This window comes from Stegostoma tigrinum, unplaced genomic scaffold, assembly GCF_030684315.1.
Source record: "Stegostoma tigrinum isolate sSteTig4 unplaced genomic scaffold, sSteTig4.hap1 scaffold_462, whole genome shotgun sequence".
NCBI classification, from domain to species: domain Eukaryota; kingdom Metazoa; phylum Chordata; class Chondrichthyes; order Orectolobiformes; family Stegostomatidae; genus Stegostoma; species Stegostoma tigrinum.
In genome coordinates, this window is record NW_026728390.1 from 28,975 (window position 1) to 53,717 (window position 24,743).

General features: G+C 49.7%; 1 protein-coding gene across 4 annotated transcripts in view; it reads right to left on the reverse strand.

Annotated features, from left to right (window-relative positions):
- The window catches only part of LOC132208547 (utrophin-like), a 29,640-nt gene extending 9,297 nt beyond the window's left edge, over positions 1–20,343 (reverse strand). The window contains exons 1-3 of one of the 4 annotated variants that reach the window (XR_009444666.1): positions 19,687–20,328; positions 4,738–4,874; positions 2,804–2,962 (exon numbers count right to left, since the gene is read on the reverse strand). Coding sequence is in view for 3 of the 4 variants with exons in the window: in XM_059644041.1 (XP_059500024.1) it covers positions 4,738–4,874; positions 19,687–20,012 (463 nt within the window). In the remaining variant the exon portion in view is untranslated. Of the gene's footprint in view, positions 1–2,803; positions 2,963–4,737; positions 4,875–19,686 lie in introns of all 4 variants that reach the window. The other 3 variants (XM_059644041.1, XM_059644040.1, XM_059644042.1) reach the window with 3 other exon arrangements.
- Positions 20,344–24,743: the final 4,400 nt, after the last annotated feature.

The following is a 24,743-nucleotide window of genomic DNA, read 5'->3' on the forward strand; positions in this document are numbered from 1 at the left end:
AGTTCACTGGTCCATCCACATCATCGCAATGAGCAAAAAAGCACACCGTTGTCTCCACTTCACAGGAGGCTAAGGCAATTGCGTGTGCCCACAAGGGCAACTTTCATTGATGTACCACAGAAAGCATCCTATCTGGATGCATATCACAGCACGGTTCCTCTAGCAAAACAATCCCTAATTATTATGGCTCCTGCCTTTCTTCTTCCAGGCAGAATTGGTTCTGCTTTGTCATAACTAATTTGGGAGAAAATCCACGCTCAGTCTAAGTTAATTCTTCCAACAATTCAGATACCATGGAATACTGAGCAATGAGTTGGTGTGTGAGAAAAAGAGAGAGAGAGAGAGAGAGAGAGAGGGAGAGGGAGAGGGAGAGGGAGAGGGAGAGAGAGAGAGAAAGCCAGAGAGGTTGGGGGGGTGGGGGAGGGAGAGAGAGCGCGCGAGAGAGAGCGCGCGAGAGAGAGCGCGCGAGAGAGAGAGACAGCGCGAGAGAGAGAGACAGCGCGAGAGAGAGAGACAGCGCGAGAGAGAGATGGGCGATGAGGGAGAGAGGGAGAGACAGAGAGACAGAATAGGTGACAGAATGTGAGTGTGTGAGCGCCTGCATCAGACACTGAGAGAGATGTTGCTGAGGTGGAGATAGTTGAGAGTGTCGATCACCAACAATCTCTCCTGGTCCACCCAGATCGTCGCAATGGGCAAAAAAGCACACCAAATGTCTCTATTTCCCCAGCAGGCTAAGGTAATTTCGAGTGTCCGCAAGGTCAACTTTCATTCATGTACCAGAGAAAGCATCCTATCTGGATGCATGTCACAGCATGGTTTGGCAACAGCTCTTCCTAAGACCACAAGAAACTGCAGAGTCATGAACACAGCATAGTCCATCATGCAAACCAGCCTTCCATTCGTTGATTCCACCTCTACTTCCCGCTGCCTCGGGAAAGAAACTGACATAATCAAAGGCCCTTCTCACCCCACAATTACACTCTCTTCTCCCTTTTTCGGAAGGGAAGATGTAAAAAAAGTTTGTCCACATGCGTGAAAAGATTCAAGAACAGCTTCTTCACCGCTGTTATTGGACATCTGAATAGGACACTGAAAAGCTTAAATCTAATTTTGATCTTGCTCTCTGTGCATCTTCTCTGTAGCTGTCACTATGTTCCGTTTCACTAATGCGCCTTGTTTGATATCACCTGTCTGTACTGCATGCAGAAGAAAACTTTTCACTGTACCTGGGCACATGTGACAATGATGACTCAAATCAAGATAATAAAATGTGAGGCTGGATGAACACAGCAGGCCAAGCAGCATCTCAGGAGCACAAAAGCTGACGTTTCGGGCCAAGACCCTTCATCAGAGATGCTGCTTGGCCTGCTGTGTTCATCCAGCCTCACATTTTATTATCTTGGATTCTCCAGCATCTGCAGCTCCCATTATCTCTGACTCAAATCAAATTGACTGTGTGCAAGAGAGAGGTGAGCATATGATTGTGCTCAAGAGTGCAAAGACAGTGCATGAAAGTGTGTGCGTGCGCACGACAGAATGTGTGTGCCAGTGACTGTGCTTGAGAGTGTGTGAAAGGGAGTTAGCACAAGAAGGGAGTGTTACAGCATGCATGAGGGAGTGAGTGTGTCTCGAAGTGTGAGTGAGCTTGACAGCAAGTGAATTTGCAAACCTAAGTGTGTGAGGGAGAGATTTGTGGTAGTGTGTGTGTACTTGAGAGTAAGAGCATTGGCAAAAGATCCTGCGACAGTGCATGCAAGCGTGCCACAGAATGTGTGCAAGACCGTGTACGACTGTGTGACGGTATGGAGTATGAATGAGTGAGAATGTGACAGAGTGTGTTCGTGAGAGACTGTGTTCCTGACTTTTTTTTTTGTGTGTGTGTAGTGTGTTTGTGCATGAGGGACAGAATATGCATGTGTAACATAGTGTGGCTGTGAAGCTCTGTTGGTGCCTGTGAGTGAAGTGATGAGGGAGAACAGGGAGAGGAGAGATAAAGACTGAGAGAGAGAGAGACAGAGAGAGAGAGACAGAGAGAGAGAGAGAGAGAGAGAGAGAGAGAGAGAGAGAGAGAGAGAGAGAGAGAGAGAGAGAGAGAGAGAGAGAGCGAGCGCATGAGAGAGAGATGATATGAGGAATTAGAAATAATGGGTGGTCAATACCTGGAGGAAAAAAAGAACAGTGTGTGAGTGTTAAGAGAAGCCGCTGGAAGTGATATGGAGGCTATTGTTTTTTTGATTGTACTAAATGAAAAGCAAGTGTCACCTCTCAGTGTTAGGGGACAGGAGATGTGCATTAGAGAAGGAGATATCGTCAGCCTTGTCAGAGACAGCAGACAAGTTGCAAATGCATAGAAACTGACATTAAAGCTTTCTTGTCAATGTGTAAAGAGGTGAGACAAATATGACGAGTCAATATTGGACCTTTGCACTCAGTAAAATCATGGAATCATGAATCAGAGAATCCATACTGTGTGGAAACAGGTCGGTCAGCCCAACATGTCCACACTGCCCCTCACAGCATCCCACCCAGACCCATCCACCTATAACTCACCTAACCCACACATCACTGAACACCTTGGGAAATTTAGCATGGCCAATCCACCGACCTTGCACATCTTTTGACTGTGGGAGGAAACTCGAGCACCCGGAGAAAACCCATGCGGGCACATGGAGAATGTGCAAACTCCACACAGAAAGTCACCAAAGGGTGGAATTGAGACAGTGGTGTTAACCAGAGCCACTGTGCTTTATATTATGCGAATTCAGCTGCAAGCATTTTTTTTTAAAGAAGGGAAACTTACCATCGTCACAGGATTAGAGTGGTTTCAATCTTCTATCAGCTTTGAGAACCTTATCCATATCTGCCTTCACAAGGGCAAGGTGATGGTAATGGTGTGAGACCGGTTAGTATGCAGCAGCTCGCCGTGCAAAAGATTAACGGCACTTTCATTGCTTTTTTCCTAGGGGCATAACAGAAGGACAAGAACATGAAAAAATCCTGAAATCTTTCTCCAATTTCAATCTCAAAGGGACCATCCGTTCCTCAAAAGTCATAACCAAACTGAACATGGGCCTCCTGCAGTGCCACAAATGATGCCACCCCAAAGTTGCAGGAACAGCAACTCATATTCCGCTTGGGAACCCTGCAGCACCATGGACATGGCTGACAGCTCTGTCAACCACGAATGCAAGGAATGCTCAGTTGAGGAAGAATGCAGACATTTCGGAATCCCTCCAGCAGAAGATGATATCATTAGAACAAATGGATCTGTCTGGACAGTCCTGTTTGTAGATTTTGGGAAGTAAGACTCTATTGTTTGTCATCAAGGATATGGTTGAGTGATCATATTCAGACTGAAGAGACCAAGAATGTGAGGCTGGAGAACGGGTGCAGAACCATGCCTCTCGGAATTCCTGTGCGTGTCTATGCTTGGCTTGGGCTACTAAGGTTACCTTGTCGCAGTGTCCTCTGAGAGGCGTGATTCTCCACCCATAATGCAACCAACAAACAGATACAATTGGACCCCCACACACAAACCCATACAGATCAAAACCGGAAATGACAGTACTCATGGTAACAGACTGGACAGTGTCAATTCCAGACAGAGTAGAATAACATCGTTTCATTGGTGGCTGTACCCATGATGTCACCGATCATGGTGACGAAACGTCTGAATGAGAAGAAGCCAGCTCGGCGAGCAAGTTCACAACCTCAATCAGAGAACTGGCTGTTTTGAACTACCTTGTTCAAGAGTTTCAGTTTTGATTTTGAATGTTAAATCTCGCTCCCACATAGGGATGGAGGATTACTGTTAACAGCTGCATTCTAACTAATTCATATCGAATCATTATTGTTTTGACCAGTCTTCGGGTCAGGCTCCCTCGGTGACTGAGTCTCCCAAATTGTTAAGTTCCCTCGTGAAAGACTCCCCTTCTTTACACACCCAACTAGATCCACCTCAGTTGGGACGAATTAAGCTGATTAAAAAGGATCTTTGTCTTGTGGATACCTTCCTATGTTTCAGAAGGAGTCAAGATAGCTCAGGGTGACACGGTGACTCAGTAGTTAGTAATGCTACCTCACAGCACCAGGGACCCGAGTTCCATTCCAGCCTCAGATGACTGTCTGTGTGGAGTTTGCACATTCTCCCCTTATCTGTGTGGGTTTCTGCTGGGTGCTCTGGTTTCCTCCCACAGTCCAGAGATGTGCAGGTTAGGTGGATTGGCAATGCTGAATTACCCACAGTGCCCACGGATGTGTAGGTTAGGTACATTAGCCATGGGAAATGCAGGCTGACAGGGATAGAGTAGGGGAATGGGGATGAGTCTAGGTGGGATGCTCTTTGGAGGGTTGCTGTGAGCTTTTTGAACTGAGTGGCCTGTTTCCACACTGGGGATTCGATAAAACTAGCTTCTCCTGAACTCGTGAGAGTGAGTTTCTCAATTGTTAAATGCAACAAGTCATAAGGCACCACAAATATGCACAAGTTAGAAACAAGAAATTAGCTCAAAAACCATAAAAGTTAAGAGGGATACGGATACTTCAGCCTTTGGATTGTTTGTGAAGAATAGAAAGTGGGATGTTGTGGCCACTAAGTTGGGCGATCCCCGTGATGTTGATATGAATTCAGCAGTTAATTTTGAGATTCTTGTTGAAATTCTTTTGACCTTGTTTCCCTTTTGACATTGCCCAGGTTTGCAGAGCTCAGAGCAAGAGATTTTCTTTTCTTCTTACCTGCAGCATAGGGCGATGAAACGGCTGTCCCAGAGCCGTGACCTCCGCAACTCCTGAGACCACACGAGCACATTCGCCCAGGAATACACACGGACTGATACGAAAGAACTATCGGGACAACAATACTCAGCGTGGTACTGGAAAAGACAGCATGTACAAACAGAAAACAGCTGTAAATAGTGTCAAGAGGTGAAATCAAGTGATAAAGCTAAATTCATGGCTCTTTGCTTGCGTGCTCATTGTATTCAGAACAAAATCAACAAATTAATAGCACATTTCTAGGTTGACGGGCATGATTTTATAGCTATTACAAAGACATGGGTACAAGGAGATCAACACTGGAGGTAAGTGCGCAGGGCTATACGACATTCCAAAAAGACAGGCAGGAGGGAAAGTGACTGTAAGCAAAGAAATTAGTATGAGAGCAAGAAACGATCTTGGATCGGAAGATGTAGAATCCAATTTTATTTATTTGTTAATGGGAGGAGGACATCCCTAGCTATGTAGTGTTTATTGTCCATCCCTAATTGCCCAGGGGACAGTTCAAAGTCAATCATATTGCTGTGGGTCTGCAGTCACATATAGGCCAGATCATGTAAGGGTGGCAGTTTCCTTCCCGAAAGCACATCAGTGAACCAGATGAGTTTTTCTGACATTTGGCAATGAATTCATGGTCATCATTATATTCTTAATTCATGATTTTCTTTTATATTGAATTCAAATTCCACCATCTGCTGTGCTGGAATTTGAACACAGGTCCCCAGAATGTTATCTCAGTCCAGCAATAATACCACTAGGCCATTTCCTCCCCCATCGTGGAACAAGAAAGCCTGTAGCTGACTCCCACTTGGGAAAAACAGTGAACCAGGAGCTTCTTAAATGGGCGATCGCATCTCCTTACATTTTAAGACAGCCATGGATAATCAGGACCTTGTGGGAAGGGATGAAATTGGGGGAGGGAAAATTACATCAGTGTTAGGTAGGAGCTGAGCAGTATTAATTGGGAGGAGCTTTTATTGAACAAGTCAACATTTGATACGTGGGAGTTATTTAAAGACCTACTCTTCAGTTCAGAACTGGCCTATTCCAGGGAAGGAGGAATGACAAGGATGGCAATCTAAGGACGTACGGACATAAGAAATAAAACAGGAGTAGGCCATCTGTCTCTTCCAGCTCGTTCCGCTGATCTTTTTTGCGGACTCAGCTCCACTTACCCTCCCATTCACCAGAACCCTCAATTCCTTTCCTGTTCAAAGATCTCTCTGTTTTGGCTTTCAAAACATTCAACAAGGGAACCTCAACTGTTTCAGTGGGCAGAGAATTCCACAGATTCACAACCCTTTGGTTGAAGAAGCTCATCCTCAACTCAGTTTTCAATCTGTTCACACTTATTTTGAGGCTGTGCCCCCGAGTTGGAATTTCGCCCATCAGTGGAAACAATTTCCGATCCATTTGTTTCATAATTTTAAAAGTTTCTATTAGATCACCCCTCATTCTTCTAAATTCCAGTGACTGCAATCCTAGTCTACTCAATCTCTCCCCATACAGCAACATTTTTAATTCTGGAATCAACCTCGTGAACCTCCTTTGCACCCCCTCCGGTGCCAGTACATCCTTGCTCAAGTGAGGAGACTAAAACTGGACAAACTACTCCACACCAAGCCTCACCAGCACCCAAAACAACTGTAGCATACCCTCCCGATTTTTAAACTGCATCACTCTCGCAATGAAGGACACTATTCCATTTGCTGTCTCAATTACCAGCCGCATCTGCAAACTACCTGATTCATACACAAGGCTGCCCAGCTCCCTCTGCGGAGCAGCATGCTACAATTTTTCACCATTTTAGCAAGACTCCATTTTTCCATAATTGCTACCAAAATGGATACCCTCACATCTACCATCATTGGACTCCATCTGCTGGACCCTTGTCCATTCACTTAAACTTTCTGCATCCTTCCGCAGATTTTCATCGTCCTCTTCAGACTTTACTCTCTCACTCATTTTAGTGTCATCTGTGAACAGAGTAAAATACAGTGCAGAACAGGTCCTTCGGCCCTCGATGTTGCGCCAACCTGTGAACTAATCTAAGCCCATTCCCTCACACTATCCCATCATCATCTATATGCTTATCCAAGGACTGTTCAAATGCCCTGAATGTGGCTGAGTTAACTGCATTGGCAGGCAGGGCATTCCACGCCCTTACCACTCTCTGGGTAAAGAACCTGCCTCTGACTCTGTCTTCAATCCATCACCCCTCAATTTGTAGCTGAGCCCCCTCGTACAAGCCAACATCATCATCCTAGGAAAAAGACTCTCACCGTCCACCCTGACTCATCTTTCTCTGATCGTCTTGTATGTTTCTATTAAAGGCCCTCTTAGCCTTCTTCTCCCCAATGAGGACAGACTCGAGTCGCTCAGCCTTCTCTCATAAGACCTTCACTCCAGACCAGGCAACATCCTGGTAAATCTCCTCTGCTCCTTTTCCAATGCTTCCGAATTCGTCCCGCAATGGAGCGACCAGAACAGGTCGCACGAGCGTTTTGTGCAGTTGCAGCATGACATCACGGCTCTGGAACTCAATCCCTCTACCAATAAAGTCTAACACACCGTATGCCTTCTTCACAGCACGATCAACATGGGTGGCAACTTTCAGAGATCTGTGTACATGGACGCCAAGGTCCCTCTGCACATCCGCACTACCAAGAATCTTTCCATTGGCCCAGTATTGTACCTTCCTATTATTCCTCCCAAAGCGAATCACCTCACATTGAACTCCATTTGCCACCTTTCCGCCCAATTTTGCACTTTATCCAAGTCTCCCTGCAACATGCGACATTCTTCCACATTGTCCACCACTCCACCGACTTTAGTGTCATTTGCAAACTTACCAACCCATCCACCTATGCCTGCGTCCGAGTCATTTATAAAAATGACAAACAGCAGTGGGCCAAAAACAGATCCTTGAGGCACACCACGAGTAACCGGACTCCAGGCTGAATATTTTCCATCAAACACCACTGGTTGCCTTTTTACCGAAAGCCAGTTTCTAATCCAAACTGCTCAATCTCCCTCAATCACATGGCTCCGTATTTTCTCCAATAGCCTACCATGTGGAACCTTATCAAAGGCTTTACTGAAGTCCACGTACACTACGTCAACTGGCCTTCTCTCATCCACATGCTTGGTCACCTCCTCAAAATCTCCATGAGGTTTGTGAGACACGACCTGCCCTTGACAAATCCATGTTGACTATCTCCAATCAAATTGTTGCTTCCGAGATGATTATAAACCCGATCTCTTATAACCCTTTCCAAAACTTTTCCTGCAACAGACGTAAGGCTCACTGGCTGTAATTGCCTGGCTCATCTCTACTGCCCTTCTTGAACAAGGGCACAACATTTGCAATCCTCCAGTCCTCTGGTGTTCAACCTGCAGACAATGAGGACTCAAAGATCAAAGCCAAGGGCTCCGCCACCTCCTCCCGAGCTTTCCAGAGAATTCTCGGAAAAATCCTCTCAGGCCCAGGGGATTTATCGAGCTTCACACCTTCTGGAATTGATAACATCTCCTCCTTACTAACCTGAATCCTTTCAAGTCTAATAGCACGTATCTCAGTCGTCTCGACGATATTCTCCTCTTCCTCAGTGAAAACAGATGAGAAATATTCATTTAGCACCTCTCCGACTCTACCCGGTCCACACACAACTTCCCACTTCTGTCTTTGATTGGCCCTATTCCTACCCCAGTCATCCTTATATTCCTCACATACCTTGAGAAAACTTTACGGATCTCCTTTATTATACCTGCGAATGACTGCTCAGGACCCCTCCTTGCTCTTCTTAACTCTCTCTTTAAATCCTTCCTTGCTCATCTGTAACTCTCCATCGCATCAACTGATCCATCTCATCTCAACATCACATAAGCCTCGCTCTTCTGCTTAACGCGAGATACAATTTCTTTCGTAAACCACGGTTCCCCTACCTTATCACTGACCCCTGCCTGACAGGGACGTACCTATCAAGGACACGCAATATCTGTTACTTCAACCAGCTCCCCATTTCGATTGTCCCCATCCCCTGCATTTTGCTACCCCATTCTTTGCCTCCTAAGTCTTGCCCAATTATAATTGCCTTCCCCCATCTCTAAGTCTTGCCCTGTGGCATGTTCCTCTCCCACTCCATCGCTAAACTAAACGTAACCGAATTATGGTCACTCTCTCCAAAGTGCTCATTGACCACGAAATCAAACACCTGGCCTGGTTCACTGTCAAGTACCAGATCCAGCGTGGCCTCCCCTCTTGTCGGCCCTTCGACGTACCGTGTCGGGAAACGCTCCTGCGTGCATTGGACGAAAACTCATCCATCCGACGTACGAGAGTTACAGCATTTCCAGTCAATGCTTAGGAAGTTAAAGTCTCCCATAATGACCACCCTGTTCCTTTCACTCCTGCCCAGAATCGTTTTGCCAATCCTCTCCTTCAGATCCCTGGAACTTTGCAGAGGCCTATTAAAAAACTCCCAACAGTGTGGCCTCCCCTCTCCTGTTTCTGGCATCAGCCCATCCCACCTCAGTAGACCAGTCCCCCTCAAAAGTTTTTTCAGCCTCCGTTACACTGTCCTCGACAAACAAAGCCACACCTCCCCCTCTTTTCCCACCTTACCTGATCTTACTCAAAGATCTGAACCCTGGAACCTGCAACATCCATTCCTGACCCTGCTCTATCCATGTCTCCGTAATGGCCACAACATCGAAGCCCCAGGTACCTATCCATGCTGCAAGCTCACCTCGCTTATTCCGGATACTCCTGGCAGTCAAGTAGACACACTTCAATTCAGCTTGCTGTTTGCCAGCACACTCCTGTGACACTGAGATCCTGTCCATGTCCTATCTATTCTCTTTCTCCTGTGTACTGAAACTACACCACAGTTTCCCATCCCCTTGCTAAGCTAGTTTAAACCCACCCGAATGGCACTAGCCAATTTCCCACCCAGGATATTAGTGCCCCTCTGGTTCAAGTGGATACCGTCCTGTTTGTACAGGTCCCACCTTCCCCAGAATGAGCCCCAATTGTCCATGTACCTGAAGCCCTCCCACCTGCAGCCACGTGTTCAGCTGAAATCTCTCCCTGTTCTTTGCCTCGCTATCACTTGGCACGGGTAACAAACCAGAGATAACCACTCCGTTTGTTTGAGCTCTCAGCTTCCAGCGGAGCTCCCTGAAATCCTGCCTGACATCCCTATCCCTCTTTCTACCTATGTCGTTGGTACCTATGTGGACCATGGCTTGGGGCTGGTCACCCTCTCCCTTCAGGACCCCAAAGACACTATCCGAGACAACACGGACCCTAGCACCTGGAGGCAACGCACCAATCGTGAGTCTCTTCGGTACCAAACAAGCCTTCTATCTGTCCCTCTAACTATTCAGTCCCCAATGACTAACACTCTCCTCCTATACCCCCTTCCCTTCGTTGCAAGAGCAACAGACTCTGTGCCAGAGACCTGCACCCCAGTCAGTATTGAGGTAATGCCTCATCGTAAGGAGGTCAGAATTGACGGAGTGGCAGATATTTAGAGGGTCAGTACTGAGGCAGTGCACAACCGTCAGAGGGTCAGTACTTAAGGAGAACCCCATTATCAGAAGGTCAACACAAATGGAGAGTCACATCGTCAATGGTTCAATCCTGAGGAACACTTCATTGTCATAGGGTCAGTCCTGAGGCAGTGATTCATTGTCAGAGGGTCAGTATTAAGGTTTAGAATTGAGGGAGTGCGATCTGATTATGTCACTCTGACAATGAGGCACTGCCTCAGGAATGAGCCTCTGACAATGAGGCACTTTCTCACTTCTGAATCTCTGACAAGGAAGCATTCCCTCAGTGCAAACCCTCTGTATGGACCCCATGTCAATGAGGCACTCGCTGAGTACTGACCCTCTGACAAAGTTCCAATAGCTTACTACTGACCTTCTAATCATGTGCCCCCTACCCCATTTCTAAATCTGTTACATTGAGGGCACTGCCTCAGAACTGACACACTGGCTATAAGGCAGTCCGTAAAGACTGACCCGCTGATCATGAGGCTGTCCCTCAGTTAATGACCCTCTAAATATGAGGTACTCCCGTAATTCTGACCGTCAGGAGCTACCTCAATGTTGACTCACTGATATGGAGGCACTGCCTCAGAATTGACATGCTGACGATGGGGCACTTGCTCAGTACAGACCCTCTGATAGAGCTGCAGGTTTGATATTAGAGCAGTGATGCACCGCGAGCAGGTCAGTATTAAGGGAGTGCCACACAGTCAGTGGACCAATATTAGGGGAGTGCCACACTGTCAGAGGATCACTCTTAATGGAGTGCTGCACTTGTGGTGAGTGAGTACTGAGGCAGTGCAGCACTGCAAAGGGTCAGTAATGAGAGAAAGCTCCATTTTCAGAGGGTTAGCACAGAGGAAGTGCTTAATCAGAGAGTTATTTCAGAGAGAGTGCTGTATTGTCAGAGTTTCGCACTGAGGGAGTATCACACAATCAGAGGTCCAATATTAAGGAAACAATGCACTGTTGGAGGGTTGATATAAAGGGAGGGCTGCACTGTCAGACGGTTAATGATGTGGGAGTGCTGAAATATCACAGAATCAGTCCTGAGAAGTGCTGCACATTCAGAGAGTTAGTGCTGAGGGAGTGGTCTAATGTGAAAAGATTGATATCAAGGGGCACTGCCGAAGGATCAGGAGTGCAATACTGTCAGAAAAACAATATTGAGGGAGTTCTGCTGTGTCAGTGGGTCAATATTACAGGATTGCTACACGATCCACGTATCAATGTCAGACGGTCAGTCCTGAGGGAGTGCTGCACTGTTGGAGGGCCAATATTGAGTGTGCGCGACACTCAAGAGGATCATTTTGTTGGACTTGTGCACTGTCAGAAGTTCAATTGTAAGCAAGTGCCACACTGGTAGCGGGTTAATATTATGGGAGTGCTGCACTGTCAGACGGTTAAAGATGAGGGAAAGCTCATCATCTGACAGGGCATCACTCCCTTCAGACGAACCCTCAGGCGGTGCAGCACTCCAACAAGTTAGTTTCAGAGGCATGTTGTCCCATCAAATTGACCCTCTCAGACAGGAGCATGCACTAAATATCGACCCTCTCACAATGCTGCACTGCCTTAATATCGGCCCTCTGGCAGGGCGGCTCCCTTTCAGGACACACCTTCCAACACCACAGCACTCTCCCATCATTGACCCTCTGACAGTGCAGTACTCTCTTAATATTGAATGTGTCACACTGCACAACTCCATTAAAATTGACCCAAGCAATCCATGAATATTTGCCCACTGACAGTGCAGCTCTTCCTCAGTTCTGACTCTCTGACAGTGCAGCACTCCCCGAAATACTGTCAGAGGGTCAATACTGAGAGAATGCTGCACTGTCAGAGTCAGCTCCCTGCAGTCCTATCAGATGTTCAGTATTAAAGGTATGCCGCATTGGGAGTGCGTGAGCGTCAGCGAATTCTGCACTGCAAGAGGGTCAACAATGAGGAAGAACTGCAATGTCAATGTAACAGGGTCAGAACCGAGTGCCTCACAATCACAGGGTCAGGATTGAGGTCAGAATTGAGACAGTTATGCAGGATTAGAGTGTCACTGCTGTGGTCGAGTAGCACTCAGAGGGTCAGTACCGAGGGAAAGCTTCATTGTCAATGGATCACTTCTGAGGCTGTGCTACTTCGTCGGAGGGCCATACGAATGCAGTGCCTCATTGTAATGGGATACGAATTGAGGGAATCGCACAATCGGAGGATCAGTACTGAGGTCCTGCAGCACTATCAGCAGAGGGTCACTACTGATGGAGTGCCTTATTGTTAGAGGGTGCATGCTGAGGGAGTGCATCATTGTCAAAGGATCAAATTGAGATGATGCCTCATTTTAATATAGTCAGTTTGAGGTAGTGCAACACTGTCAGGGGGCCAGGAGTACTGAGGAAGTGCTGAAAATCCCCATGATTAAGGGAAGACCCTCATGTTTAAAATGTCAAAACAGAGAGAGGGCATAATGGCCAGAGGGTCAGTTCTGAGTTTGTACCTTGTTGCCAGGCGGCTAGTTATGACGGAGTACCGAATCTCTGGGAGTGGCTAATCTGTCAGAGAGTCAGGACTGAGGGACTGCTGACCGTCTCTCAGTGCTGTAATTCCCCAGCACTGAACCGCTGGCACACTCTTACTGTTGACCCTCTGAGAGGGCAGTTTCCCTTCGTACTGACTCCCCTCAGTGTAGCACTCCCTCATTGCTAACCCAACTCTGTGTAGCATACCATTAATATTGACCCTCTGACAGTGCAGTGCTCTGTGATGACTCACTGTTCTGACAGTGCAGTTCTCCCTCAGTAGTGACACTCTGACAGTGCAGCACTTGCTAAAAATTGGCCTTCCGACAGTGTGGAGCTCACTCATTGATGACACTGACAATGCAGCACTCCCTCAGTACTTACTCTACAACACTTCAGCACGTGCTCATCATTGACCCTCTGACAGTATTGCAGTCACTTAATATTGAGCCTCAGTCCTGGAGCACTGTCTGAAGATTGACCTCCTGACAGTGAAGCTCTCCCTTAATATTGACCCTCTGAGAGGGTGACTTTCTCTCAGTGCTGACCCTTCAGTGGTGTTGCATGACTTACCACTTTCCCATCACCACCTTATGCTACCGTGCCCTCCCCCCACCACCGCATCAACATCATCTTTCTGAAATTGTTGCATTCCCTGAATTTTAACACTCTGATAATGCAGAATTCCTTCAATATTGACCCAATGAGAACATAGCAGACCCTTCTTATTGATGCTCTGACAGTGCAGTGCTCCCTGAAAACTGGCCCTCCCTCAGTGCAGCACTCCCGTAGTAAAGAGCTCCCCCCCAGGCCTGACCCCTATTCAGTGCTGAGCTGCACTCAGTGCTGAACCCCCCCACCCCGAGTGCTGACCTCCCGTAAGCTGAACCACTACAGTGCTCATTGTTGACCGGCCACTGAGTGCACATCCCCGCTTAGTACAGCTCTCCCACTGTGCTGACTCCCCCTCAGTGCTAACAACCCACAGTGCAGTACCCCCTCAGTGCTGACCACTTTCAATTCTGACACCGCACTCCTTGTCAAGGAGACAGAATCAAGGCAGTGCGACAGGATTCGAGTGTCAGTGCTGTGGTACAGTAGTACTCTGAGGGTCAGTACACAGGGAAAGATTCATGGTCAATGGGTCAGTTCTGAGGCTGTGCTACTTTGTCAGAGGGCCATACTAATGTGGTGCCTCATTGTGGGGTTGACACTGAGGGCGGTGTGGGTGAAAAGAATGAGAGAGTGTTGCACTGAGCAGGGACAGCATCCAAAGAGTGCTGCACTGAGCAGGGTCAACACTGAGGGAGTGCTGCACTGAGGTCGGGTTAGCATGGAGAGGCGGTCAGCACTGAGGCAGTGATGGGGTGTTAGCACTGAGGGAGTGCTGCACTGAGTTGTACTCAGCACTGGGATGGTGTCAGCACTGGGGAAGTGCTCCATGAAGGGGGTTTCAGCAACGAGGGGCGAGTTTGCACCGAGATTCTGATATTCATGGAACAAGAATTCCAATGGTTCCTCCATTCAATCCTACCAAGACATAAGGGCGAGGTTAGTTGTAACATTTTCAATATTTCACTCAGATTAGTTCAAGGGTCAGAATTTGTTTAAGGTTGAAAGAATTGAATACTCAGTGAGAGAAAGAGAGTGTATGAGAAACAGGGGCTGGCTCCATGCAGGATCAGTGCGGTTAGCTGTGCTGCTGAGGAACTGGCTGAAGGGTCCTGATTCTGTTCGTTCCCAGAAGCTATTTTAAAGCTGAATGAAGTCCAGGAAACAGGAGAAGCCCTAGGAGCCACTGGACAGATCGAAATGGCAAAGTTCGGGCTCAGGACTTGGTGCTGTAAGGTGTTAGGGGTTCACAAATAATTCAGCAAATGAGGAATTGGAACCCCTGATTCATTGCTAGCAAGGCTTTGGGAATTAGACATTAGACATTAAATAGTCTTATTTTGTTAAGTTTTCCAATACAGTTAAGTTATTCCAATTCCTCTTTTCTTTGTTGTATTTTAGCTGCAGTGTTTACTTAATGTCAAGTACTTTGATGAATCAAATTGCATCTGGAACACAGTTCCTCACATTTACCTGCAAAATAAGAAAAAGTTAGGGTCTAAGCTACCTTTGTAATACATTTTGAGGGATTCAGGTCTGATCGATAATTCTTTCTTTGCTCCATATTCCCCAAATTCAAGTATCTCATGGAATTCGGAGCCCATTTTTGAAAAATACAGTGGGAAAGCCGCACCGACACAGACAGCCCCTGAACAAATATAACAGTAGTCCCACACTGTGCAGTGATGGTTATGGAGCTCTCCACTGCTCTATGTTCATTTTCTACCCAGTCTTCCTGTATGTAACGTGAGGAATCTCCGACCACAGCTCATTGTTGGAACTTGTTCTGTTCATTGCCCGCAGTGAGACCCCCACCCATTGGGTTGGACACCTTCCCAACTTAACACCACTCTCCCCTATGATCTGCCCCAACGCCACCACTGCTGCGTTGTCTTATTTTATTTTCTAGTACAGTTTTCTTGGCAGGCAGGGTATGTTCATGAAAGAACCAGGTTACCAGCTCACTTTATGAAGAAAGTGCTTCCTGACATTCTCCTTTGAATGGCCTGACATGAAGATTATCCCAATGTTGGTCAGAGGTTGGTGGAAAAACCACATGACGGCTTGTGATTTGAAATAAACCTGTTACACCATAACCTGGTGTCATGTAACTTCTGACTTTCTCCACTCCAGCCCAACACTGGCACCTCCTCCTCATGGTGTACTTCATGAAGGTGGTGCCCGCTCTAACATGGGGAGAGTTGCTGCCAATTTGTGCAAAGCAAGATGCCACAAACAGCAATGTGGCAATGAGCTGAGAATCGATCACTTTACTGAGTTTAATTGATATAAAGACAGAGATTGTGAGGTGGGTCACAAATGCCCCATTAGTGAAGGAAACCTGCTGTTTTATCCTGGTCTGTGTGTATACATGATTACAGTCTCAAACACTGATGTGGTTAATTCTTAACTACGCTCTGAACTCCTCTCTCTGTTTGTGTCCGGTCAGTGGCTCAGGAAAAAAGCCACCCACCATCTTTTCAAGGGGCAATGAGGGAGGGGCAATGAATGTCAACACTGAAAATAAATGGAGTGCATCGCTTCTCAATATACATCAGAGCATCAACCCAAAACTATAGCACAGTAATTAATGGCTGTATTTACAGGGAGAGACTCCAATAAATGGTCAGCAAGTTTGGTCATTGCTGGAACGTGTTGAGTGTTTTCCTAACTGCAATCCTCATCTTGCTATGTGCGTGAAAGTGTGAATGCTTCATTCAATTTTGCTTGAAATATTTGCTCCCATTTTTCTTCCTTCAGTTAGTGACTGCTCCTTTGGGGCTAGACACCAGACACTTCTGTATGTGGCCCCCATGTCCCTCTGATCCAGAGTGGGCCTTCCATTGTTGTGTGTCCACATGAGAAACCATGGTTTGTTTTGATCTGGAATATGTAGCTTGTTTGGGAAGTGAAAGCACATTTCAACAGAACGTCCAGACATGTAACTGTATCTGTGCTGCACTGACTCCCTCATTTACAATAACCACACTGTGATATTGTGTTATAGCAGGAGGAAGACAGCGGCTGAGGAGGCAGCTGCAAAGACCAATGAGAATGCACCGACCGACAGTCAACTCTCTGTGAGACACCAGGTACAGAAGCAGTTTGCACTCACTCCAAAGCTTTACGCTCAGCGTTTAGTCAGTGAGACATGTGGCAATTTACAAATCCAAGACCTTTCTCCCCACCACCATCACCATTTTGAAGGTGCCCAGTGATGTGACTGTGCACAGGGACGAGGACACAGAATATGCACAGATCAGATTCTGTCCAAACTGTGAGAGAAACAGTAAGAGGGATGTTAGAGAGTGCCGCACTGTTGGAGGGTCAGGGCTGAGGGAGCGCCGCACTGTCAGAGGGTCAGAGCTGAGGGAGAGCTGCACTGTCAGAGGGTCAGAGCTGAGGGAGTGCTGCACTGTCAGAGGGTCAGTGCTGAGGGAGTGCTGCACTGTCAGAGGTCAGAACCGAGGCAGTCCCATCATCTCGGAGGGTCAGTCCTGAGGGAATGCCACGCTTTCATTGGGTCAGTTCTGAGGGAGTGCTGCACTGTTGAAAGGTCAGTACTGAGGGACTGCTGCACTGTTGAAAGGTCAGGACTGAGAGAGTGCTGCACACTTGGAGGGGCAGTAATGAGGGTGCTGACCCCATTCTGAGTAAGGGTCATGGACTCAAAATGTAAGCCGCTTTCTTTTCCCAGAGCCTCTCAGACTCGCTGAGTTTTGAGCAATTTCTTTTATTGTTTCAGAATTACAGCATCTCCAGTTCTTTATTTTATTGTTCATAAGTTTGGTGTCAACTGTTTATTGTGTTGCTGCTGTGGAATCTTTCTGTGCATGATCCACAGCTGCACGTCCTGCACTATAGCATTGAATACACTTCTAAAAGATGCTGGCTCTGAAGGTGTTTGGAATGTACCATTTGAGTCAAGAAGAGAACTCAAATCCAAATTTGATACACAAACTATGACACTGTAACGCAAGGGTGAGAAAGGTTAGAGACTAGAAAGTGGAGAGAGAAATGACACGCGGTATGACAGACAGATACAGGGAGAGGGGAGGTGTGGGTGGAAAAAGTTAAATTCACTGAACTGTGTATAACACTCATGAGGCTGCGCAGCAAGTTCCCCCAAATGTGCCAGCAAATTGTGAGAATATCTTCATTTCCATTCCTTTAACAGAACTCTGCAGTGTCGAAGATGCCATTTTTCAGATGGCACATTAAGCTGCACCGTCTGCCCTCTGGGAGGGTGATAAAAGACCCATGGCCATGATTTGAAAGAGAAGCAGGGAGCAGTTCTCCTCAGTGTCTGGGGCCTTCCGCTATCTCCGTCAAACAAAACAGCCATTAAAAATGTGATGTTAGTTATTCTAATACTGTTGTCGGGAGATTTGCTGTGTGCAAATTCACTGCTATACTTCCTACATTACATCAATGACTACAGTTCAATAAATGAAGCCCTTCAGTGACTTGGAGTATTTGTGATGTTCAGTCTCTGTGAACAATGAGCTTCAGTTTTCAAGGTAAGAAAGAGAAGGGTGAACCCTGATTAAACCCCTGATCCTCGACTGACTCTTATGAGGTTGTGCAATAATTTAAACCTATCCACGCCAGTAAATGGTGTGAGAACATCTCCTGTTTCAATTTCTCTGAGGGGATCATAGGATAACTTGGTGGTTACTGACCATCAGAACACAACTCGGGACACCACTAGAGTTGGGGAGACACCAGCTCCCCGGGCTGTCTTTGCTCGTGCAGTGGTAGGAGATGCTAGACACCAAAACGGAAATAAAGACCTTCTCTACGACAATATCATCTTCTCAAAGCTTCCCAGCAGAGACGGGGCTGTGCACAGGGACAAGGACACAGAACATGCAGAGACACAGGGAGAGCAAGTGCGTATTCTGTAGGTGACTCAGGATGTATTGTAACCTTAACAAGTCAAACAGTGTTTTAGATTAGTTTATAATTCAAGATTATTCTAACTGTGTTCCTGGAAAAGTACAGTCCCTACAACATGGGGCTGATACTAATACACTCACTCAGAAGTGACCCTCCAGCAAAGCAGCCCTGCCTCAGAACTGACCCTGTGACAATGAGCTACTCCATCAGCAGTGAATCTGTAATCACGTGGCACTCCCTCAATTCTGAAAACATTACACTGAGGCACTCCTACAAAGGCCTCTGCGTTTTAGGGATTATTCACAGTGATCCCTGTGTTTTACAGGTTATTGAAAGGGGTCACTGTTTTCGGGTTTATTTTCACCCTCCAATCTTGCAGCACTCCCTCAATTCAGGCGTGTAGCAGTAATGTCTCCAGACTGAATCTCGAAAAGTGTTGCAAACCCTCAATTCTGATCTGCTCAAAATGAGCCACTGACTGAGTATTGGCCTTCTGACAAAAAGTCACTTATTCAGAACTGGCCTTCTGACAATGTGACACTCGTCCACATCTGACCCTCCAGCAATGAGGTACTGCCTCAGATCCGCTGACAGTAAAGCACTGCCCCCTCAGTTCTGACCCTCTGACAGAGCTGCAATACTTCAGGACTGAACTTCTAATCTTCTTGTACTCCATCAACTCTGAATCCAATGCACTGAGGTACTGACTCAGTATTTACAGTCTGCTCCTAATACACCCTCAGAATTGACCCTAAGGCAATGTGACCCTGCCTCAGAACTAACTCTGTGACAATGAGGCACTTACTCAGCGCTGAATCTCTAATTGTGTAGCCCTCCCTCAGTTTTTAGGCACTCCTTCCAGACTGGCACACTCTCAAGGCTGATCCTGCAGCAATGAGGAATTGCCTTACAACACAGCCATGAACAACAAGGCCCTCTTTAGGACAGTGTCTGATAACGAGGCACTCACTTGGTTCTGAGCCTCTGACAATGAAGCACTTGCTCAAGTCTGACCACATTAAAATGAGGCACCCTCAAACTGATCTGAAACACCTCAGTTTCGACCTTCTGATGGCTCTGAAGTGCCTCAGTTTATATCCTCTGACCGGTCTTTTAATTCTGACACAATTACAGTGAAGGTCAGCCTCCGTGCTGACACTCCCTCTGACAGTGTTGCACACCCTGAGCATCACTGACAGTTTCAGCGTTCCCTTCATATGGACCAACTCACAATGCAGCACTCCCCTAACATTATTATTTATATTGACGATCTGACAGTACAGCCCACCTCAGTGCTGACCCTCCGACAGCGCAGCATTCCCTCATTACTCACCCTTTGATACTGTAGCCCACCTTTGGTAATGACACTCTGACAGTGTCACACTCCCTTACTATCGGCCCTTCAACAGTGCAGCACTCCCTCAATGATGACACCGTAACGATGCAGGATTCCCTCAGTCCTGGCTCTGCAACAGTCAAGCATTCAATCAACACTGACCCTCTGTTAGTGCAGTATACCCCTAATATTGATCCTGTGACAGTGCAGCACTCCCTTAATATTGGCCTTCCGACAGAGTGGCACTTTCTTGACGAAGGCACTCTGACAAAACAGTTTTCCCTCATTGCTGATGCTCTGGCAGTGCAGCATTCTGTCATCATTGGCACCTTGCCAGTGGAGCTACATGCTTCTTATTGACCCTCCACAGTGCAGCACTGCCTCTCTACTGACTCTACAACATTAATATTGATCCCCGAACGGGAGGTTCTCTTTCATACCCACCCCCACAAAGAGAAGCCCTCCCTCATCTTTCACCCTCTGACAGTGCAGCACTCCCTTAATATTAACCCGCTGCCAGTGTGGCACTCCGTTACAGTGCAGAACTCCAACAAAGTGATCATCTGAGTGTCGCGCACACACTCAATATTGACCCTCCAACAGCGTAGCCCTCCCTCAGAACTGACCGTCTGACATCGATACACTGATAGTGTCACAATTCTGTAATATCGACCCCCACTGACGCAGCAGAACTCTCTCAATATTGGCCTTCGGACAGTACTGCGCGACTGATCCTTCGGCGGTGCCTCTTGATATCAATCCTCTGACATTATAGCACTCCCTCAGTACTAACTCTCTGAACGTGCAGCACTCTCTCAGGTCTGATTCTGCGCTATTTCAGCACTCCCACGTCATTAACCCTCTGACAGTGCAGCACTCCATTCATATTATGTTGTATTTATCAACCCTCCAACAGTGCACTATTTCCTTAATATTGGACCTCTGTTTGGACAAGCTGACAGCATCTCATGTTCTTTATCGACAGAGAGTCAGTTCTGTGGTAGTACCTCATTGTAATGGGTCAGAGTGGGTCTAATCAGTCCAACCCCAAACCTAACCGTGGCTTCAGGCCTAAGCCTAGCCTCAGGCCTAACACTCACCCTCAACCTAAGCAGAAGCCTCAGCCCCAAACCTACATGTGGTCTCAGCTCTAACCCTAACCATAGACTCAGCCCTAAGCCTAACCTCAGCCTTAACCCAAAACCTCTCCCGAGCCCGACCCCGAACTCCAAACTTAACCTCATTAGTAACCCTAACACAAGTCTCATCCCTCACCCTAACTCCACCCTCATCCAAAACCTCGTCCAATCCTCACACCTAATCCCTAGCCTTGGTCCTAACCCAAACCCTAACCCTCGCCACCCTCTCACGCTAACCCTCATTGTTAATTAGTGAGTACTGAGGTAGAGCAGCACTGTCAGAGCATCAGAATAGTGGGAGTGAACTACTGTCAGACTGTCAATACTGAGGCAGTGTCTCATTATAGAAGGGTCAGAATTGAAGCACTGCCACGCGAACAGAGACTCAGTACTGAGGTACGGCAACAGCGTCATCGAATCTGAACTGTGGGTGTGCATTATTGTCAGAGGGTCATGATCTGAGGCAGTGTCTCCTTGTGAGAGGGTCAGTACTGACAGAGAGCCTTCCTTGCCTGACGGTCAGTACTGAGGCACTGCTTCTTTGTCAGGGGGTCTGGAGGGATAGTGTCTCATTGTTGGTCAGTCCAGTGTGAGGCAGTAGCTCATTGGTGGAGGGTCAGTCCTCAGGGTGGGCGGATGATGTGGAGGTGCTGGTGTTGGACTTGGGCGGACAAGGCTGAGTATTGACACTGCTACAAATGCACTCTCTCGTTCTGACCCTCTGATAAAGGCAAACCTCCTAATTGCTGACACTCTGCCAAGTAGGCACTGGCTCAAACAGACGCTCTGACAATAGGCCACTGACCCTCTGATAGAGCTGCAGTACCTCAGTGAGGCAGTGGCACTCCTTGAATTCTGATCCCATTACAATCAGGCACTGAGTCAGGACTGACGCTCTGCCAAAGAGGTACTGCCTGAAAACTGACCCAATGACAATGAGGCACTCCATCAGGACTTACCTCTGACAGTGCTAGATTACCTCTGTACTGACCTTCTAAAATGGGTGGCACTCCTTCAATTCTGACCCCCTTACAACATAGTCCTGCTGCAGTGCCGACCCTCTGACAACAAGGCATTCTCTGAAGCCTGATCCCCTCAAGATGAGGTCATACTTCAGTATTAACACTGACAAAGAGTCACTTCCTCTATATTGACCCTCTCATCGTGCGGCACACCCTCAGTTCGGATCTTACGACAATGGGGCACTTTTGACCAGCTGACAATGGTGCTCTCCCTCAGTTCTGACACCTCCACAGTTCTGCACGACCTCTGGACTGACTCTCAGTACTGACCCTATTCTGATCCATTACAATGAGGCGCTGCCTCACTTGTGGTTGTATAACAATGGTGCACTCCATCAATTCTGCGCCGCACACAGTGCTGTAATACTTCCGTACTGCCCTGTAATTGTGTGGCACTCCCTTAATTTTGACCCCCTTACACTGAGGCTGTGCCTCAGGATTCACCTCTGAAAATAATGCACTCCGACAGATCTGGCCCTCTGATGCTACTGCAATAACTTAGATTTATCGGCTCGTCACGTGGTTAGCTTCAATGCTGATGCCATTACACGGAAGCAGTTTCTCAGAACTGACCTTCTAACAATGGCACTCCCTTCGGACTGTCAGATACAGCCACACTACCTCCGTTTTGACCCTCTCATCACGTGGCAGTCCCTCAATTCTGAACTCCTCACAATGAGTCGCTAACTCAGTATTGACCCTCAGACAAAGAGGCACTCCCTTAGGGCTGACCTTGCACCAATCAGATACTGCCTCACACCAAACCCTCTCGAATAATGAGGCACTGCTTCAGTACAGACCCTCTGACAAAGACGCACTGCCTCAGAACTGAATCTCCAGCTATGGCGACCGGCCACAAAACGGACCTGCTGACAATGAGGCACTTCCCACCATCTCCAATCATGTGGCATATCTCTAATCCTGTGGCCCTCTCTCAGTTCTGTCGCCATTGCATTGAGGCATTCCCTCTTCGTTGATCCTCTGAACTCCCTCAAGACTGACCATCCACCGTTGGTGCACTACCTCAGATCTGACCCACTGACAGTCCTACAATCTGTCACCATTCCATGCAGCATTCCAGCAATTCTGACCCCATTTCAATGAGACGCTGTTTCAGATGGTCACTCTGAAAACGAAGCGCATTCTCAGGACTAAATCTCTGAAACTAAAGCACTTCCTCGGTACTAACTCTCTGGCAGGCAAGTATTGGGGGTTAGATTAGGGCTGAGGTTAGACTTGGAGCTTAGGCGAGGGTTGGGGTTGAGGCTAAGCGTTAATTGGGGCTGTGTGTTACGGTTCATTTTAGGGCTGAGGCCATAGCTAGGGCGGCGGGGGCCGCTCGCCGTGAGCGGGTCAGGGCGGCGGGGGCCGCTCCCCGTGAGCGGGTCAGGGCGGCGGGGGCCGCTCCCCGTGAGCGGGTCAGGGCGGCGGGGGCCGCTCCCCGTGAGCGGGTCAGGGCGGCGGGGGCCGCTCCCCGTGAGCGGGTCAGGGCGGCGGGGCCCGCTCCACGTGAGCGGGTCAGGGCGGCGGGGCCCGCTCCCCGTGAGGGGGTCAGGGCGGGGGGGCCGCTCCCCGTGATCGGGTCAGGGCGGCGGGGGCCGGTCCCCGTGAGCGGGTCAGGGCTGCGGTGGCAAATAGTCGTCAGCGGGACAGGGCTGCGGTGGCAAATAGTCGTCAGCGGGTCAGGGCGGCGGGGGCCAGTCCCCGTGAGCGGGTCAGGGCGGCGGGGGCCAGTCCCCGTGAGCGGGTCAGGGCGGCGGGGGCCAGTCCCCGTGAGCGGGTCAGGGCGGCGGGGGCCAGTCCCCGTGAGCGGGTCAGGGCGGCGGGGGCCAGTCCCCGTGAGCGGGTCAGGGCGGCGGGGGCCAGTCCCCGTGAGCGGGTCAGGGCGGCGGGGGCCAGTCCCCGTGAGCGGGTCAGGGCGGCGGGGGCCAGTCCCCGTGAGCGGGTCAGGGCTGTGGTGGCAAATAGGTGTCAGCGGGACATGCCGGCGGGGGCGCAGGTCCCCGCGAGCGGGGCGGGGCGGGGCGGGGGCGCAGGTCCCCGCGAGCGGGGCGGGGCGGGGGCGCAGGTCCCCGCGAGCGGGGCGGGGCGGGGGCGCAGGTCCCCGCGAGCGGGGCGGGGCGGGGGCGCAGGTCCCCGCGAGCGGGGCGGGGCGGGGGCGCAGGTCCCCGCGAGCGGGGCGGGGCGGGGGCGCAGGTCCCCGCGAGCGGGGCGGGGCGGGGGCGCAGGTCCCCGCGAGCGGGGCGGGGCGGGGGCGCAGGTCCCCGCGAGCGGGGCGGGGCGGGGGCGCAGGTCCCCGCGAGCGGGGCGGGGCGGGGGCGCAGGTCCCCGCGAGCGGGGCGGGGCGGGGGCGCAGGTCCCCGCGAGCGGGGCGGGGCGGGGGCGCAGGTCCCCGCGAGCGGGGCGGGGCGGGGGCGCAGGTCCCCGCGAGCGGGGCGGGGCGGGGGCGCAGGTCCCCGCGAGCGGGGCGGGGCGGGGGCGCAGGTCCCCGCGAGCGGGGCGGGGCGGGGGCGCAGGTCCCCGCGAGCGGGGCGGGGCGGGGGCGCAGGTCCCCGCGAGCGGGGCGGGGCGGGGGCGCAGGTCCCCGCGAGCGGGGCGGGGCGGGGGCGCAGGTCCCCGCGAGCGGGGCGGGGCGGGGGCGCAGGTCCCCGCGAGCGGGGCGGGGCGGGGGCGCAGGTCCCCGCGAGCGGGGCGGGGCGGGGGCGCAGGTCCCCGCGAGCGGGGCGGGGCGGGGGCGCAGGTCCCCGCGAGCGGGGCGGGGCGGGGGCGCAGGTCCCCGCGAGCGGGGCGGGGCGGGGGCGCAGGTCCCCGCGAGCGGGGCGGGGCGGGGGCGCAGGTCCCCGCGAGCGGGGCGGGGCGGGGGCGCAGGTCCCCGCGAGCGGGGCGGGGCGGG